Source organism: Lepidochelys kempii, chromosome 1 (assembly GCF_965140285.1).
Source record: "Lepidochelys kempii isolate rLepKem1 chromosome 1, rLepKem1.hap1, whole genome shotgun sequence".
NCBI lineage: Eukaryota > Metazoa > Chordata > Testudines > Cheloniidae > Lepidochelys > Lepidochelys kempii.
The window spans coordinates 138,507,383-138,525,296 of NC_136380.1; the positions used below are offsets into that span (position 1 = coordinate 138,507,383).

The 17,914-nt window shown below is 42.7% G+C and overlaps 1 protein-coding gene across 13 annotated transcripts in view; it reads right to left on the reverse strand.

The window, feature by feature from the left end:
• CTPS2 (CTP synthase 2) overlaps nt 1–17,914 on the reverse strand; it is a 144,485-nt gene that overhangs the window by 14,693 nt on the left and 111,878 nt on the right. For all 13 annotated transcript variants that reach the window (XM_073355924.2, XM_073355916.2, XM_073355817.2 and 10 more), the window contains 3 exons: nt 13,940–13,995; nt 11,747–11,843; nt 523–667 (listed from right to left, as the gene is read on the reverse strand). In XM_073355924.2, coding sequence (XP_073212025.1) covers nt 523–667; nt 11,747–11,843; nt 13,940–13,995 — 298 coding nt within the window. The remainder of the gene's footprint in view (nt 1–522; nt 668–11,746; nt 11,844–13,939; nt 13,996–17,914) is intronic.

The following is a 17,914-nucleotide window of genomic DNA, read 5'->3' on the forward strand; positions in this document are numbered from 1 at the left end:
CACAAAATTCTGACCTAGGTTCAAATCTTACCCAAACTTGGGTTTTGCTTTGGGCCCTTTTCTACTTGCTCAATATTATTACCTTGCTGCAACAAAATAACCTTGACATTCACTGTTTCATTGTTATGATCATTCACATACAGATAGGTAAGAACTTAACTGCATGAGTTGCCAGCAGACCTTTTTCCTGGTAAAATAACCATTAACACAGGTGAAGTTAGAGGGCCAGACACCTCCTGTGAGGTGAAAAATAATTTTCCTGGAACTGATTGCAGCCAGTCAGGATTTACTTATTTGCATTTCATTACAGTAGTACTTTATTGTTTCTGATCCTACTATGGTTAGTCTCTGAGAAGGAAAAATTGAAGAGCCATATCTCTATAATGACTGTTTTCAGCCAGGGTTTTTCCTCATAAATGTAATAAAAATCAATATAAAAAAGCCCCCTTCCCTTCCTCATTTATTGTATCAGTAAAGGATAGTCCCGCTGAAACTAGGAAAACAAGCAAATAATAACGTTACCTTGGAGACAATTTACATCCACGTTGCAAGTATGCACTGAGTGTCCCAGTTGCTGCAAGCAAGAGACCAAGGTATGGAGGTGAGGGCTTCATAGGTCTTGAGGAAAACTCTGGATGAAACTGGACACCAACAAAATATGGGTGATCTAAAATCCAAAGGGCATAAAGAAAATGGTAGAAGCTAGGAAATAGAAGACAGTTCTTAATAAAGCTACTTTATAAGGAAAAAGATTTAACACAGGGCACTAAATAACTCTCAATCTTATAATTTCATATGAATTTAATGGGGGAAAAGATCTTAATATTCTTTGATTAAATACAACAAAGGAAAACTGACTAAGGCTATCCAGGCTGTAATGTGCGAAGCTGAGGGCCAATAATAGCACAAGCGACTCAGATTTCATTCCCATATTTACAATGAAATCACTAGAATGCACCAAAGTGTGCTTAGGCTTCTCTCTCGTATTTACACTGTAGTTTAGTCTCTACATTTTTTGTGTGTATGTACAGATACACATAAATGTAAGCACAGTGTGCATAATAAACTGTCAGATCCTGCAAGCTGCTGAGTGCCTTCAACTCCCACTGAAATAAGTAAGCGTCAAAGTCACTTGGCAAGAAAAGGCCCACCGGCTGGAAACAGGAAGAGAACAGTGATCCCATTTTGTGAAGGATTTTGATATTTGGTTTCATTCTGACTCGGAACACAACCCCAAAATACTGTAATTATCCACACAAGGGAATGGAGCTCTGGCTCTGGTGTAGTCTGCATGGTAGGCTGCTGCAGAACTTAGAAGCCCTGCAGTCCCTGACTCCAAGGCAGACTGTGTGATGGGCTGCCCCAAAGCCATGGAGACCCTGGGAGCCCGGGCTACTGAGAAGCTGCAAACCTCAGAGCCAGGGTTCCCTGGTTCTTGGCTCCCCATTAGCCTGCTGTGGAGTCAGGTGGACAAGCTGGCAGGAAACCATCTCTGTGAAATGGTTTGATTTCAACAAAAGAGCAAATTCTGACAATGTTTTGTTGGAATTTTCCTGACCAGCTCCAGAGAATATATTTACTAATCTTTTCAAGTAGCACAAAGGAGCTGATCAGACGTCCCAGCTGTGTGTACTACTGACCTGCAACGTTTGGTATAAAATACTGTGGAATAGAAATATAAGGATTAATTGCAATAAATATGGTGACTACTAAGGGAGAAGACTACTTTTTTTTTCCCTCTAAGGAGAACTCTGTTTTTTCCTGATGGGGAATTCTGATTGGTGAATGGGAATTTTGCAACCTTAATTCATTCATCCTATGTGTATGCATTATGATACAGTTTTTAATTACATGACCACATACTTTTTTTTTTCACAAGACCCCTGCCTCATTCAATGAAGGGATGGACCTGCTCTGGGAATGAATCATGGTTGTGTAGTGAAGGAGGCTGTTGTCTATAGGATCCCTGCTTCATTGGTCTCATGGGTAGGACAGCTGAATGCTGCCCTTAGGAACCGGATTCTATCTCTGCCTCTGCCACAGAGTTTCCATGGCTTGCTGGACAAGTCACTTAAACCAAACTTTTCACAGCTGGTCACTAATTGTATGTTCGTTATTTCCTGGGTTCCTGACCTGAAACTGTACAGTCTGATTTGCAGAAGTGATGAGCATAGAATCATAGAATCATAGAATATCAGGGTTGGAAGGGACCTCAGGAGGTCATCTAGTCCAACCCCCTGCTCAAAGCAGGACCAATTCCCAATTAAATCATCCCAGCCAGGGCTTTGTCAAGCCTGACCTTAAAAACTTCTAAGGAAGGAGATTCCACCACCTCCCTAGGTAACGCATTCCAGTCTTTCACCACCCTCCTAGTGAAAAAGTTTTTCCTAATATCCAACCTAAACCTCCCCCACTGCAACTTGACACCATTACTCCTTGTCCTGTCCTCTTCTACCACTGAGAATAGTCTAGAACCATCCTCTCTGGAACCACCTCTCAGGTAGTTGAAAGCAGCTATCAAATCCCCCCTCATTCTTCTCTTCTGCAGACTAAATAATCCCAGTTCCCTCAGCCTCTCCTCATAAGTCATGTGTTCCAGACCCCTAATCATTTTTGTTGCCCTTCGCTGGACTCTCTCCAATTTGTCCACATCCTTCTTGTAGTGTGGGGCCCAAAACTAGACACAGTACTCCAGATGAGGCCTCACCAATGTCAAATAGAGGGGGACGATCACGTCCCTCGATCTGCTCGCTATGCCCCTACTTATACATCCCAAAATGCCATTGGCCTTCTTGGCAACAAGGGCACACTGCTGACTCATATCCAGCTTCTCGTCCACTGTCACCCCTAGGTCCTTTTCCGCAGAACTGCTGCCTAGCCATTCGGTCCCTAGTCTGTAGCTGTGCATTGGGTTCTTCCGTCCTAAGTGCAGGACCCTGCACTTATCCTTATTGAACCTCATCAGATTTCTTTTGGCCCAATCCTCCAATTTGTCTAGGTCCCTCTGTATCCTATCCCTGCCCTCCAGCGTATCTACCACTCCTCCCAGTTTAGTATCATCCGCAAATTTGCTGAGAGTGCAATCCACACCATCCTCCAGATCATTTATGAAGATATTGAACAAAACCGGCCCCAGGACCGACCCCTGGGGCACTCCACTTGACACCGGCTGCCAACTAGACATGGAGCCATTGATCACTACCCGTTGAGCCCAACAATCTAGCCAACTTTCTACCCACCTTATAGTGCATTCATCCAGCCCATACTTCTTTAACCTGCTGACAAGAATACTGTGGGAGACCGTGTCAAAAGCTTTGCTAAAGTCAAGAAACAATACATCCACTGCTTTCCCTTCATCCACAGAACCAATAATCTCATCATAGAAGGCGATTAGATTAGTCAGGCATGACCTTCCCTTGGTAATCCATGCTGACTGTTCCTGATCACTTTCCTCTCATGTAAGTGCTTCAGGATTGATTCTTTGAGGACCTGCTCCATGATTTTTCCGGGGACTGAGGTGAGGCTGACTGGCCTGTAGTTCCCAGGATCCTCCTTCTTCCCTTTTTTAAAGATTGGCATTACATTAGCCTTTTTCCAGTCACCTGGGACTTCCCCCGTTCGCCACAAGTTTTCAAAGATAATGGCCAATGGCTGTGCAATCACAGCCGCCAATTCCTTTAGCACTCTCGGATGCAACTCGTCCGGCCCCATGGACTTGTGCACGTCCAGCTTTTCTAAATAGTCCCTAACCACCTCTTTCTCCACAGAGGGCTGGCCATCTCTTCCCCATGTTGTGATGCCCAGCGCAGCAGTCTGGGAGCTGACCTTGTTAGTGAAGACAGAGGCAAAAAAAGCATTGAGTACATTAGCTTTTTCCACATCCTCTGTCACTAGGTTGCCTCCCTCATTCATTAAGGGGCCCACACTTTCCTTGGCTTTCTTCTTGTTGCCAACATAGTTGCCACTCACAGCTGCAACTGAAGTCAATGGAGCTGTGCTTTGAGCAAGTACTATTTAATGCTAAATTATTCTGAAAAATCAAGTTCTACGTGTCTCAGATTGGTTAGTGGATATACTTGATTAACTTTGTGCCTCAGCTCCCCATTTGCAAAATGGAAATGCCACCATGACGCTCCTGTGAGGTGAGGGAAGATGCATTAAAATTTGTGAATCACTCTGATATTACAGCGATGAGCACCATAGAGAAGTCCTTGAGGAAATTAATACTTCTGTCTTCAGAGCAGGGTTTGGATAGTGTGCAGTAAGTAAGGTCTGATCCATGAACAATGAAGAGCAAACAAAATATGCCGATTCAGTAAGCACTGTCCATTCTGTTCACTGAATTAGGCAGGGGTCCTGTGGAAAAACTAGTATGTGAACATGTAATTAAAGAACATGAAGTGGTCATGTTAGAAAAACATCTGGAGAGCTTAAGATCACCTGAGGACACCAGGTCTATTTGTTGGACTGTAGCAAGGAAAATGGTCAAAGGTACACAAGTGCCCTGCTGATGATGGCACAAATAGCCACATCTACTCTAACGCTGGGCAGCTTTACACTATAATGACCCTTACTATAGCTTGTGTGCGAAAGAGAAAACCATGAACATATATTATAAATAGTAGTTTATCACATTCAATACAAACACTGAAAGTAACAGAGTAGCAGCACTGACTTTCTGAAGACAACATAAAAATAGAGTAGGTGTATGTTTCTCTTAAAAATAGAATAGTGCGTTTATGTTGAAGCAAGATACGTCTAGTTTGTATCTCCCATTGTTGTATGCAGTGTTGGTGTAGCCGTACTGATCCTAGGATATTAGAGAGATGAGGTGGGTGAGATAATATCTTTTATTGGACCAACTTCTGTAGGTGAGAGAGACAAGCTTACACAAAGCTCTTCTTCAGGTCTGGGAAACTCGAAAGCTTGTCCTCATCAACAGAAGCTAGTCCAAAAAAATATATTCCCTCGCTCACCTGGTCTCTCTAGTTTAAATCTGAGCATTTAGGTAAGGTTTCTATTTGAAAGAAAGTAAGGGGAAATGTTTTAGGACATTCCTGTTCCATACACCTATTTCTCCCATAAGGATGCTGCTATTAAAGCCCTAAAGCAGTTAACTTTGACCATTATCAGAGATGGGACATTGGACTACATTGACCATTGCTCTCTTCTGGTATGACAATTTCCAAAACAGTTTCCAGTTCCAGTGAGTTCCGCTGCATTCTCATAGAGTAGGTGGTTACAGGAAAAACATATTTTCCTATGACAATGAAAACCAGGTGTACACTACTGTTACAATCACTAATTGTACCAGATTTACTGCAAAGTATATCATGTAAGGTATCAATGGAAAAGTTGTAATCTGCTAAATATGATTATCCTGTTTATATGCATGTATCATCTTTGTATCTGAAGTCATGAATATTTGTTATGTATTTGTATCTCAAACATGGGTTGTGTTCCTGACTGACACCCCAAAGACAAATTTACATTCAGACTAGCCATAGCTGATTGATGGGCCAGCCATATGGTGAATGGGCGATTGATGGGAATCAGCTCTTCAGTGAGCCCTCCTGAAGACGCCACAGACAGTGTGGAGCCAATGGCTACCCGTATGAATCAGCAAAGCATGTACGGACATGTAAACTAAGACTCCATCTTTTACAAGTAACTTTCCATGTTCATATGACCCAGGACTCCATATTGGCCAGTAACTTTCCATGCACGAATTGAGCTATAAAGTGCAATCTGTGACATCACTGCTTTGTCTTCATTCCTGCTTCTCATCTCTGCACTGTGATTTTCTAAGGAAGCGTTGAACATAGGACTGAATGACCCCTGACCTGCTTGGGTGAACCAGAGAGATTTTTTTACAAGCTAGTAGATTTAACAGCACTGCTATGATCCTGATCTACAGATTTGGAAAATCACTTGTAATGTATTTGATTCTCTTAACCATTTAAGAACTCTTTTCTTTTTATGTTATTAAACCTTTAATTTTTAGCTACTAATGGACTGGCATCAGCTTGACGTTTGGGTAAGATCTGAGTTGTATATTGACTGGGGAGTTGGTGGATACTTTGGGATTGGAAGAACTTTATATATGATGAACATGGTTTTCAGTAACGTCTCCTCATAAAGACCAGATGTCTGGGTGGTGATAAGGGCTGGTTTACAAAGGGGGCTGTGTTGTTAGCTTCTTTTTAACCAGTGTGGTGCTACAGAACCTCATTCTTTTACTGGTTTGGTGAATCTAATGTTAGAATAGCCACCAGTTTTGGGTGTGTCTGCCCTATTTTTATCAGTCTGTCCTGAATTTGGCATTCTCAGCTGAGACTTGCACCAGTTGACAAGGTGGTTACAGGAAAAGCATGTTTTCCTATAACAATGAAAATCTGGTATTTTTATGTTTTTAAAGGAATCTGGTTCCATTGTTTGTTCCTTTTTACCATATAGCATATTTCCCTAAAGCAGTAAAACAAGATGATTGCAAGACATCAAAATTGTATCTGTAGGAGTATTCTTCTGAAATACTTTGCCTACCCTATTTGGTAGAATATATTTCTGTCCCCAATCTCTAACTCCCCTGAGGGGACTGTTTTTCCCCTTCCATGATCAGAGTCCCCTTGCAAACCATTGTGAAATAATTCCAGGTTTTACTGCTGTTCTTATTCCTCTTGTAGTAACACATGATTTAAAAACCCTGCCCTATATCATTTGCTCCCTACATAAATCCTTTCATGCAAAGCAAATACCAATTATCAGGAGGTGTAGTAGGAACAAACTAAACAAAAACTACCATGAGAGTTCTCTGATTATGAAATCTGATGTACTCTTTAGTGGTAATCTACACTGCAGATGGTTGACATGATAGAAATACATCTTCATTCAAACTAAATTCATTCAGAATTTAAGCTTTCTTTGACAAAAATGATAGCAACAGAAACATAACCTTGTGTTTTAGCAGTTTATAATATCCCACTTGCAAGGTACTTTGGAAGCCTGAATAACACATTATGGTGTGTAAAATTAATTGTCTCCAGAGAATCCTTTCAGAAAGTATTCTGTCCAATAACAATTTGCCTTTAACTTTGATTCTGTATATAATGGCTGAAATTTTAGCTAACAGTTAATATTTATTAGACAAAGTAACTTAAAAGAGGGATGAATTAGCAAGGGACTCAGAAGAAGAAGAGAGCTATTATCTCTGCTGGCAGTACAAAGTTAAAATTCAACAAAGTAAAGTCAAGTCAATCTGCAGAATAACTTCTCCTTTGTTTTGTGTCTTCTGGAGGTCCTTGGCCATTGGGGAGAAGGTATATCTTATTTGGCGTAGTAATCCAAATCTACTGAGTATCCACATTGCTAAAACCCACCTGTTTGAAGTAAAAATAGTTAATTTCTTTGTGAAGGAACGGAGATTACTTTCTAGACGGTGGTTCTCCTTGTTTCAGGGAAGAGACACATAAAGGAGTTGTGTTTTTGTTGTGGGTTAAAGGTAGAATGGTAGCAAGAATCCCATCTGGCACTCCCTTTATTGAGTCTACTCAGAGTTATTTGGATAATTAATAGCTGCAAAAAGGCCATCTGCTCTTCAGTAAGGGCAATAATCCCTTCCAGACTACTTGTTTGAGGGGAAGAAGTTCTTCGGCTTTTCTGATGCCTCAGCCACTACCTTATCCATTGGTTTGGCAAACACCTTGCCACCTCAGTATTCTCATGTGGTCAGGAGTTGTTGAGCTAGGATGTCAGCCTTTTGGAAGAGAGCCACATGACTCCTTTCAGAGTAGCAGCCGTGTTAGTCTGTATCCACAAAAAGAAAAGGAGTACTTGTGGCACCTTAGAGACAAACAAATTTATTTGAGCATAAGCTTTCGTGAGCTACAGCTCACTTCATCGGATGCATGCAGTGGAAAATACAGTGGGGAGATCTATATACAGAGAGAACATGAAACAATGAGTGTTACCATACACACTGTAACAAGAGTGATCAGATAAGGTGAGCTATTACCAGCAGGAGAGCGGGGGGGACCTTTTGTAGTGATAATCAAGGTGGGCCATTTCCAGCAGCTCACAAGAACGTGTGAGGAACAGTGAGGAGGGGGGAAATAAACATGGGGAAATAGTTTTACTTTGTGTAATGACACATCCACTCCCAGTCTTTATTCAAGCCCAAGTTAATTGTGTTCAGTTTGCAAATTAATTCCAATTCAGCAGTTTCTCATTGGACTCTGTTTTTGAAGTTTTTTTTTTGTTGAATTGCCACTTTTAGGTCTGTAATTGAGTGACCAAAGAGATTGAAGTGTTCTCTGATTGGTTTTTGAATGTTATAATTCTTGACATCTGATTTCTGTCCAATTATTCTTTTAAGTAGAGACTGTCCAGTTTGGCCAATGTACATGGCAGAGGGGCATTGCTGGCACATGATGGCATATATCACATTGGTAGATGCGCAGGTGAACGAGCCTCTGATAGTGTGGCTGATGTGATTAGGCCCCGTGATGGTGTCCCCTGAATAGATATGTGGACACAGTTGGCAACAGGCTTTGTTGCAAGGATAAGTTCCTGGGTTAATGGTTCTGTTGTGTGGTGTGTGGTTGCTGGTGAGTATTTCCTTCAGGTTTGGGGGCTGTCTCCCAAGATCTGTGAGAGTGATGGGTTGTCCTTCAGGATAGGTTGTAGATCCTTGATGATGAGTTGGAGGGGTTTTAGTTGGGGGCTGAAGTGATGGCTAGTGGCATTCTGTTATTTTCTTTGTTGGGCCTGTCCTGTAGTAGGTGACTTCTGGGAACTCTTCTGGCTCTGTCTATCTGTTTCTTCACTTCAGCAGGTGGGTATTGTAAGAATGCTTGATAGAGATCTTGTAGGTGTTTGTCTCTGTCTGAGGGGTTGGAGCAAATGCGGTTGTATCGCAGAGCTTGGCTGTAGACAATGGATCGTGTGGTGTGGTCTGGGTGAAAGCTGGAGGCATGTAGGTAAGCATAGAGGTCAGTAGGTTTCCAGTATAGGGTGGTGTTAATGTGACCATCGCTTATTAGCACCGTAGTGTCCAGGAAGTGGATCTCTTGTGTGGACTGGTCCAGGCTGAGGTTGATGGTGGGATGGAAATTGTTGAAATCATGGTGGAATTCCTCAAGGGCTTCTTTTCCATGGGTCCAAATGATGAAGATGTCATCAATGTAGCGCAAGTAGAGTAGGGGCATTAGGGGACGAGAGCTGAGGAAGCGTTGTTCTAAGTCAGCCATAAAAATGTTGGCATACTGTGGGGCCATGCGGGTAGCCATAGCAGTGCCGCTGATTTCAAGGTATACATTGTCCCCAAATGTAAAATAGTTATGGGTAAGGACAAAGTCACAAATTTCAGCCACCAGGTTAGCCGTGACATTATCGGGGATAGTGTTTTTGACGGCGTGTAGTCCATCTTTGTGTGGAATGTTCGTGTAGAGGGCTTCTACATTCATAGTGGCCATACACAACCTCAGCCGTGCAGAACACAATATCATCCACAGCCTCAGAAACAACTCTGACATCATAATCAAAAAGGCTGACAAAGGAGGTGCTGTTGTCATCATGAATAGATTGGAATATGAACAAGAGGCTGCTCGGCAGCTCTCCAACACCACTTTCTACAAGCCATTACCCTCTGATCCCACTGAGAGTTACCAAAAGAAACTACAGCATTTGCTCAAGAAACTCCCTAAAATAGCACAAGATCAAATCCGCACAGACACACCCCTGGAACCCCAACCTGGGATATTCTATCTACTACCCAAGATCCATAAACCTGGAAATCCTGGGCGCCCCATCATCTCAGGCATTGGCACCCTGACAGCAGGATTGTCTGGCTATGTAGACTCCCTCCCCAGGCCCTACGCTACCAGCACTCCCAGCTACCTTCGAGACACCACTGACTTCCTGAGGAAACTACAATCCATCGGTGATCTTCCTGAAAACACCATCCTGGCCACTATGAATGTAGAAGCCCTCTACACCAACATTCTACACAAAGGTGGACTACAAGCCGTCAAGAACACTATCCCCGATAATGTCACGGCTAACCTGGTGGCTGAACTTTGTGACTTTGTCCTTACCCATAACTATTTTACATTTGGGGACAATGTATACCTTCAAATCAGCAGCACTGCTATGGCTACCCGCATGGCCCTACAGTATGCCAACATTTTTATGGCTGACTTAGAACAACGCTTCCTCAGCTCTCGTCCCCTAATGCCCCTACTCTACTTGCGCTATATTGATGACATCTTCATCATCTGGACCCATGGAAAAGAAGTCCTTGAGGAATTCCACCATGATATCAACAATTTCCATTCCACAATCAACCTCAGCATGGTCCAGTCCACACAAGAGATCCACATCCTGGACACTACAGTGCCTAATAAACGATGGTCACATAAACACCACCCTATACTGGAAACCTACTGATCGCTATTCCTACCTACATGCCTCCAGCTTTCACCCTGACCACACCACACGATCCTTTGTCTACAGCCAAGCTCTGCGATACAACCGCATTTGCTCCAACCCCTCAGACAGAGACAAACACCTACAAGATCTCTATCAAGCATTCTTACAACTACAATACCCACCTGCGGAAGTGAAGAAACAGATTGATAGAGCCAGAAGAGTTCCCAGAAGTCACCTACTACAGGACAGGCCTAACAAAGAAAATAACAGAACGCCACTAGCCGTCACCTTCAGCCCCCCAACTAAAACCCCTCCAATGCATTATTAAGGATCTACAACCTATCCTGAAGGAAGACCCAACACTCTCACAAATCTTGGGAGACAGACCGGTCCTTGCCTATAGACAGCCCCCCAACCTGAAGCAAATACTCACCAGCAACCACATACCACACAACAGAACCACTAACTCAGGAACCTATCCTTGCAACAAAGCCCGTTGCCAACTGTGCCCACATATCTATTCAGGGGACACCATCACAGGGCCTAATAACATCAGCCACACTATCAGAGGCTCGTTCACCTGCACATCCACCAATGTGATATATGCCATCATGTGCCAGCAATGTCCCTCTGCCATGTACATTGGTCAAACTGGATAGTCTCTACATAAAAGAATAAATGGACACAAATCAGATGTCAAGAATTATAACATTCATAAACCAGTCGGAGAACACTTCAATCTCTCTGGTCACGCGATTACAGACATGAAAATTGCGATATTACAACAGAAAAACTTCAAAACCAGACTCCAGCGAGCGACTGTTGAATTGAAATTCATTTGCAAATTGGATACTATTAACTTAGGCTTGAATAGAGACTGGGAGTGGCTAAGTCATTATGCAAGGTAACCTATTTCCCCTTGTTTTTTCCTCTCCCTCCCCCCCCCCCACCAGACATTCTTGTTAAACCCTGGATTTGTGCTGGAAATGGCCCAACTTGATTATCATACATATTGTAAGGAGAGTGATCACTTTAGATAAGCTATTACCAGCAGGAGAGTGGGGTGGGGGGAGAGAAAACCTTTTGTAGTGGTAAACACCCACTTTTTCATGGTTTGTGTGTATAAAAAGATCTTCTGTACTTTCCACAGTATGCATCCGATGAAGTGAGCTGTAGCTCACGAAAGCTTATGCTCAGATAAATTGGTTAGTCTCTAAGGTGCCACAAGTACTCCTTTTCTTTTTATATACAGTTCACTATGATAATGTCTTCACTTATTTAATACATGCCAAAGGTGTTACAAAAAAACTGAGCTACTTACTTTCCAGTTCAATGATCTCCATTCTACTCCCTTCTGTGTCACGGCCAACAAATTTCAAACCTTTCTCTTCAAAGCAGCCAGTCAGTTCTGGATTTACCTGGAAAATTGAAAAATACGGGTAGTAATTATTGTAGAATTTACATATTTAACAAAGGTAGATAAGTTTTTAACTTTTTAAATTTATATGTAGGAAAGTGGGGGGCTGGGAATTATTCCTTGTTTAAAAATTGTGCAGTGGAAATTTGTAAAATTGGTGGTTCTTATGTAATATGAAATTAAGCAATATTTTTTTAAAATGTGAAATGCATCCAAAATACTAAAAGGGCTCCTACGAGTATACTATATTTGTATCAAGCATGGTTGATATTCTAGAGCATGTATGATGTCACTAATAAACAAGTATGTTTCTTTAATATAGTCAACCTTAAAAAAAAGAAGTTGAACACTTGAAGTCCTAAAGGAAAATAATGCCCAAATAAAACCCATGAAACCTAGAATCAACAACTTCATACAGCACCTTCTCACACATACATATCCACAGATACTCACAAATATATGATATTCCTATCCCAAGCAAATTAACATTCATCAACCTCAGCCACCAAGCTGCACCCACCCAATCTTAACTCTGCCCTCTGTGGCTTGTTGTCAGTGTTCCTGTAATTCATCCCCTATACTTGATTTCAGCATTATTTGCCCTAAGGAGCTGTGCAATTTTAAGTGAGGTTTGGAAGTGCAGGTTGTTGTTGTTTGGGGGTGGGGTTTTTGTATTTGTGAACTACATCATGTTTATTATTTTGCTATTAATAAGGAGCGTTACTACATTGCGTGGTTGGTAGAATAAAAGTTATTGATCATTAGGCAAGGGAGAGTACTAGGGGGCTCAGTGGGCTGGGCAGCCTCGTAGCTAGTGTACCTAAATTCCAGCCCTTTGCCTCTCTATCAGGGCAGCAGAAGTATCTTTTCCTGACCTTACGCCAGGGATCTTTGGCTTCCCACCCACGTCAATGTGTAGGCCCTTAAGAGGATATTGTAGGGAGACTTGTGGGAAAGTGACACCAGCAGAGTCCTCCCTGCAGTGCGTCTAAGTTGCTCTCCTGAGGCACTTCCTACATATAGACCCCTTCGGTTTGGGATATGCCCCTATGAACAGTCAATCCCCTTACACCAGAAGAATCCAAAGGAGCAGGGCTCTGCCAGACCTGCTGGTTCTTCAAGAAAGTGGTGGTTGGCAAAGGCTCTGCCTGTGGACCTTTCCCACTCTGTGGCCCCCTCTCAGGCTCACTCTTCTGTCTGGCTTTCCAGAGAAGGATTTCTCTCTCCTACAGTCTGTTCACCACCCTTTGGCTGAGCTCCTCTTAACCGAATCCTCCAGGCGGAGCATGCTTGGCAGCTCTGGAGGCATAGGGCAGCCAGGGCCCAGTATTGCTTTTTAACCCCTTCGGGCCCAGGGTGGGGTTTGTATATCCCATCACAGAGAAGTACAATAAATGTGTAGTTTTTGCAGGGCATGCAGCATGAACTGCAAATGATTTGCAGAATAGGAGTGCTATCTGAGCAATGCAGCCAGGAGGCAATATTCTTCTTTTTTTATTTTGTCATTAGTAGTTGCTACTCGGAGTCACACAAATGTGATTACCTCCCCTATTGTGCCTATCTTCACTGATATAGATGGAGGCCTAACCGTCCCCTACACCTTTATTCAGGTAACCAATCAAATCATTTCTCAAAAGCCATCTCCTCTTGTGATGCTTCTCTTCTAGTCTGCGCAGCATAAGTGTGACTTCCCCTAATATCATTCTGGAAGTCTGCTCACAGGAGGGGCTCATATAATAAACTGCAGTTACCTCGTTACCTATGTGAATTATCTGAGCTCAACCAGCCTGAGAAGCAATACACCTAATCCTGCTCCCAATTAAATCAATGGGAATTTTACCATTAACTTCACTGGGAGAAGGATCAAGTCCAGTATCACTCTTCAAGCTAGGTCTCCTCCTAAAATGCAACACTGTCTGGAAACCACAGAACTCTTTGGATTACATCTAAATAGTACCTACTATTACACCAAACCCCTAAGGCCTTGCTTAACCCTTATTCAGGAAAACTCCCATTGACTTCAGATTAAATAAATTCTTCATGGTTTGCCAATGCTATACATTCTCAACAATATAAATTATATTAGCAATGCCTTACCTCATATCGATGCCTGTGTCGTTCCTCCACAAAATCTTCATCACCATAAAGTTTCCCTGAAAATAGCACAAGGGAAATGATTAACAGTAAAGTATTGCTTCTAACAAACATTTCTAGAAACCCAAAGACACCGCTCTTACAATGTGCCATAATGTTTCTAGTGGTGTTCTTTTAGTTCATGATGTCCTGCACATGCTCCATGAAATCTAAATTCCAAGAAATTTCTTATACTCAAAACAAACAACCCAATTGTATTCACTATGACCCTAACACAATCTTTGCTTGTGCTTTCCTGTCTCACTACTTATCCAGTTGTATGCAGTGTCGTTGTAGCCACGTTGGTCCCAGGATATTAGAGAGACAAGATGGGTGAGGTCATATCTTTTATTGGACCAACTTCTGTTGGTGAGAGAGACAAGCTTTCGAGCTTAAACAAAGCTCTTCTTCAGAAGAAGAACAGAACTTGGTCCAATAAAAATACTACCTTACCCATCTGGTCTCTCTAACTTACCAGTCACTATCAACTTCTGCAAGTAAGATTATGAATAACTTTTGTAGACTGTAGAGCTTTGACACCAACCCTGAATGGCTTTGCATGATTTCATAAAGCCTCCACACAGGAGATGGGCTAGTGAATCAACCTGTATGAAACCCTTATAGGGATACTCAGCACCTCTGATGCATTCACAACAGGCATCTGCAAGAGAGTGCAGACTAAGCTGAGCCTGCTGCCCAAACCTTTGACTAGGGTTCTGTTCCATTTTAAAGGACCAAACCCTGCAGTTGACATAAAACCTGCAACAACACAAAGACATTCCCTCTCTGTTCTTTTTTCCTTTTCTTTCTGCTTCCCCGGCTTCTTCCATCTAATGACTCCTAAAGCCCATCAGCCTAAGCTAAGATCATAAGAATGGCCACGCCGGGTCAGACCAATGGTCTATATAGCCTAGTATCCTGTCTTCTGACAGTGGCCAGTGCCAGATTCTTCAGAGGGAACTAACAGAACAGGGCAATTATTGAGTGATCCACCCGTTGTCATCCAGTCCCAGATTCTGGCAGTCAGAGGGATAGGGACACCCAGAGCATGGGGTTGCATTCCTACTAACAGCTATTGATGGACCTATCCTCCATTAATTTATCTAATTCTTTTTGAACTGTTATACTTTTGGCCTTCACAACATCGCCTAGCAATTTGTTCCACAGATTACTGTGCATTGTGTGAAGAAGTACTTTCTTTTGTTTGTTTTAAACCTGCTGCTTATTAATTTCATTTGGTGACCCCCTAGTCCTTGTGTTATGAGGAGTACATAACACATTCTTATTTGCTTTCTCTACACCAGTCATGATTTTATAGACCTTTACATAACCCCACTTGGTCATCTCTTTTCCAAGCTGAAAAGTCCCAGTCTTATTAATCTCCCCACAAAGGGAAGCTTTTCCATACCCACAAACATTTTTGTTGCCCTTTTCTGTATCTTTTCCAATTCCAAAATACAGTGAAAACTGTGTTAACCGGCCCAGCACAAACCAGAAAGCTCTATAAACTGGCATTTCTAATCTTCATCGAAAGTCTGGTTTATAGTCTGGTTGGCGTGGGGCCGGCAGGCTCCCTACCTGGTTTCACATGGCTTCCCGGAAGCAGTGACATGTCTCTGCTGCTCCTAGGAGGAGGAGGAATGGCCATGAGGGCTTCAGACTGCGGGAGGAAGTGCAGGGCTGGGGGGCAGGCTCTCAGAGGGAGATTGGGTGCGGGAGGGCACGTGGGGAAAAGGGTTAGGGCACAGGAGGGGGCTCAGGGTGCCGGATCTGGGGGGCACTCACCTCTGGTGGCTCCTCGCACATGGCGACCTGTCCCAGCTGTCCTAGACGGAGGTACGGCAGGCAGCTCTGCACACTGTCTCCACCCACAGCTCCCATTGGCCGTGGTTCCCGGCCAATGGGAGCAGCGGGGGTGACATGCAGAGCCTTCTAGTCACGCCTCCACCTACGAGGAGTAGGGACACGTTGCCACTTGCAGAGAGCTGCCCAAGGTGAGCGCCCCCCAGATCGGGCACCTTGAGCCCCCTCCCACACCCAAATTCCCTCCCAGAGCCTAAGCCCCAACCCCGTACCCCCTCCTACACCCAAACTCCCTCCCTCTTAGTTAACTGGCATTTTTCACTTACCAGCACACCCCATTGCCCAACATGCCTGATAAAACAGCTTTTACTATATCTTTTTGAGATGGGGCAAACACATCTGCACACAGTATTCAAGACATGGATGTACCATGGATTTATATAGAGGCAAATTGATATTTTCTGTCTTATTATCTATCTCTTTCCTAATGATTCCCAACATTCTGTTTGCTTTTTTGACTGCCGCTGCACACTGAATGGATGTTTTCAGAAAACTATCCACGACACCAAGATCTCTTTTTAGAGTGGTAACAGCTAATTTAGACCTCATCATTTTATATGTATAACTGGGATTATGTTTTCCAATGTGCATTACTTTGCATTTATCAACATTGAATTTCATCTGCCATTTTGTTCCCTAATTACCCAGTTTTGTGAGGTCCCTTGTAACTCTTCACAGTCTGCTTTGGACTTAACTATCCTGAGTAGTTTTGTATCATCTGAAAATGTTGCCACCTCCCTGTTTTCTCCTTTTCCCAGCTAGAAAGTGATGAAAGTCTAATCGTAGTTCTAATTAAAGGTAATGGACTAAATTCTGCTCTCTGTTACACTGCTGTAACTAAGATTAGAATCTGGCCCAAATTGTTATTGCAGGACTGAACTGCGGGAGGACATCTCCAAAAATTGCAGTGTGGAAATAAAGGTCTTACTGAGGGGGGTTACAAAAGTTAATCCTAGGGAAACCTTTAGAATCCCTCATATTCCCATTCTAGTTGTGATTTATGAGGAGTGGGAGCAGGATTTCCTTCTCCAATACAGAGTATCAAAGCTCTACGCATTTCTCTGACACATATGGCCATCCAAGTTACTCAAAATAATGGCACAGATTTACAACATATTGCTGCACCTTCACATTAACCTTTCTAGCAGCAGATAAGGACCACATAATAACTGTAGTATAGCAACAGGAAAAGATTATACATGATGAAGCGTGTATCCATATCCTCTCTAGTGTTACCCAGGCCACATAGCTGATTGTCAAAAAGCCATTATCTCTAAAAGCACTTTTTCTTTTAAATGGGTATATAGACTGCACTTTCATTTCCTGCCAAATTACATAAAGAAAAGGAGTACTTGTGGCACCTTAGAGACAGCTCACGAAAGCTCATGCTCAAATAAATTGGTTAGTCTCTAAGGTGCCACAAGTACTCCTTTTCTTTTTGCGAATACAGACTAACACGGCTGTTACTCTGAAACCTGCCAAATTACATATTAGCTTAAAAACTCAAAAAGCTACTGTCTACAAATCTGAGAATGCAAAATATTTTTTCATATCCCAGATGAATGCCACAAGCTGAAAAGATGAATAGGATGATAATGTAGCAAGTACGTCTGAATCTGCTGATGGACAAAGAATTGTATTGTATCAATGTTTTATCATCACCTAATTTCCTTTATAAGTGAGACATGCTAATAGGTGACCTACATTAAGCATTATTGCAACTTTTGAAACATGTGGCTGAAATTGAATGTGGTATTTCTTTTTGCCTACCAGCTATAAGTAGTAACTTAATTTATACCACTTCTCCATTTTGACCCCACAAAAACAAAAACCACAACACTAATATATTAGTTTGTGGGGCTGGGTGGTAGGTCCAGGACTAAGATTAGGGCCCTAGACTACGGTTTGTGGGGGCCGTGGGAGGTCCAGGACTAAGATTAGAGCCCTATTCACAGCCCAGAGCCCTTTTGGACCTAACCCTAACCCTAGCAGTGGGCTGCCTGCTGACACAAACCTTAGCAATAGCCCAGGACTCCTTGCCAGCACAGACTGTAACACAAGCCCAAGGATGAATAC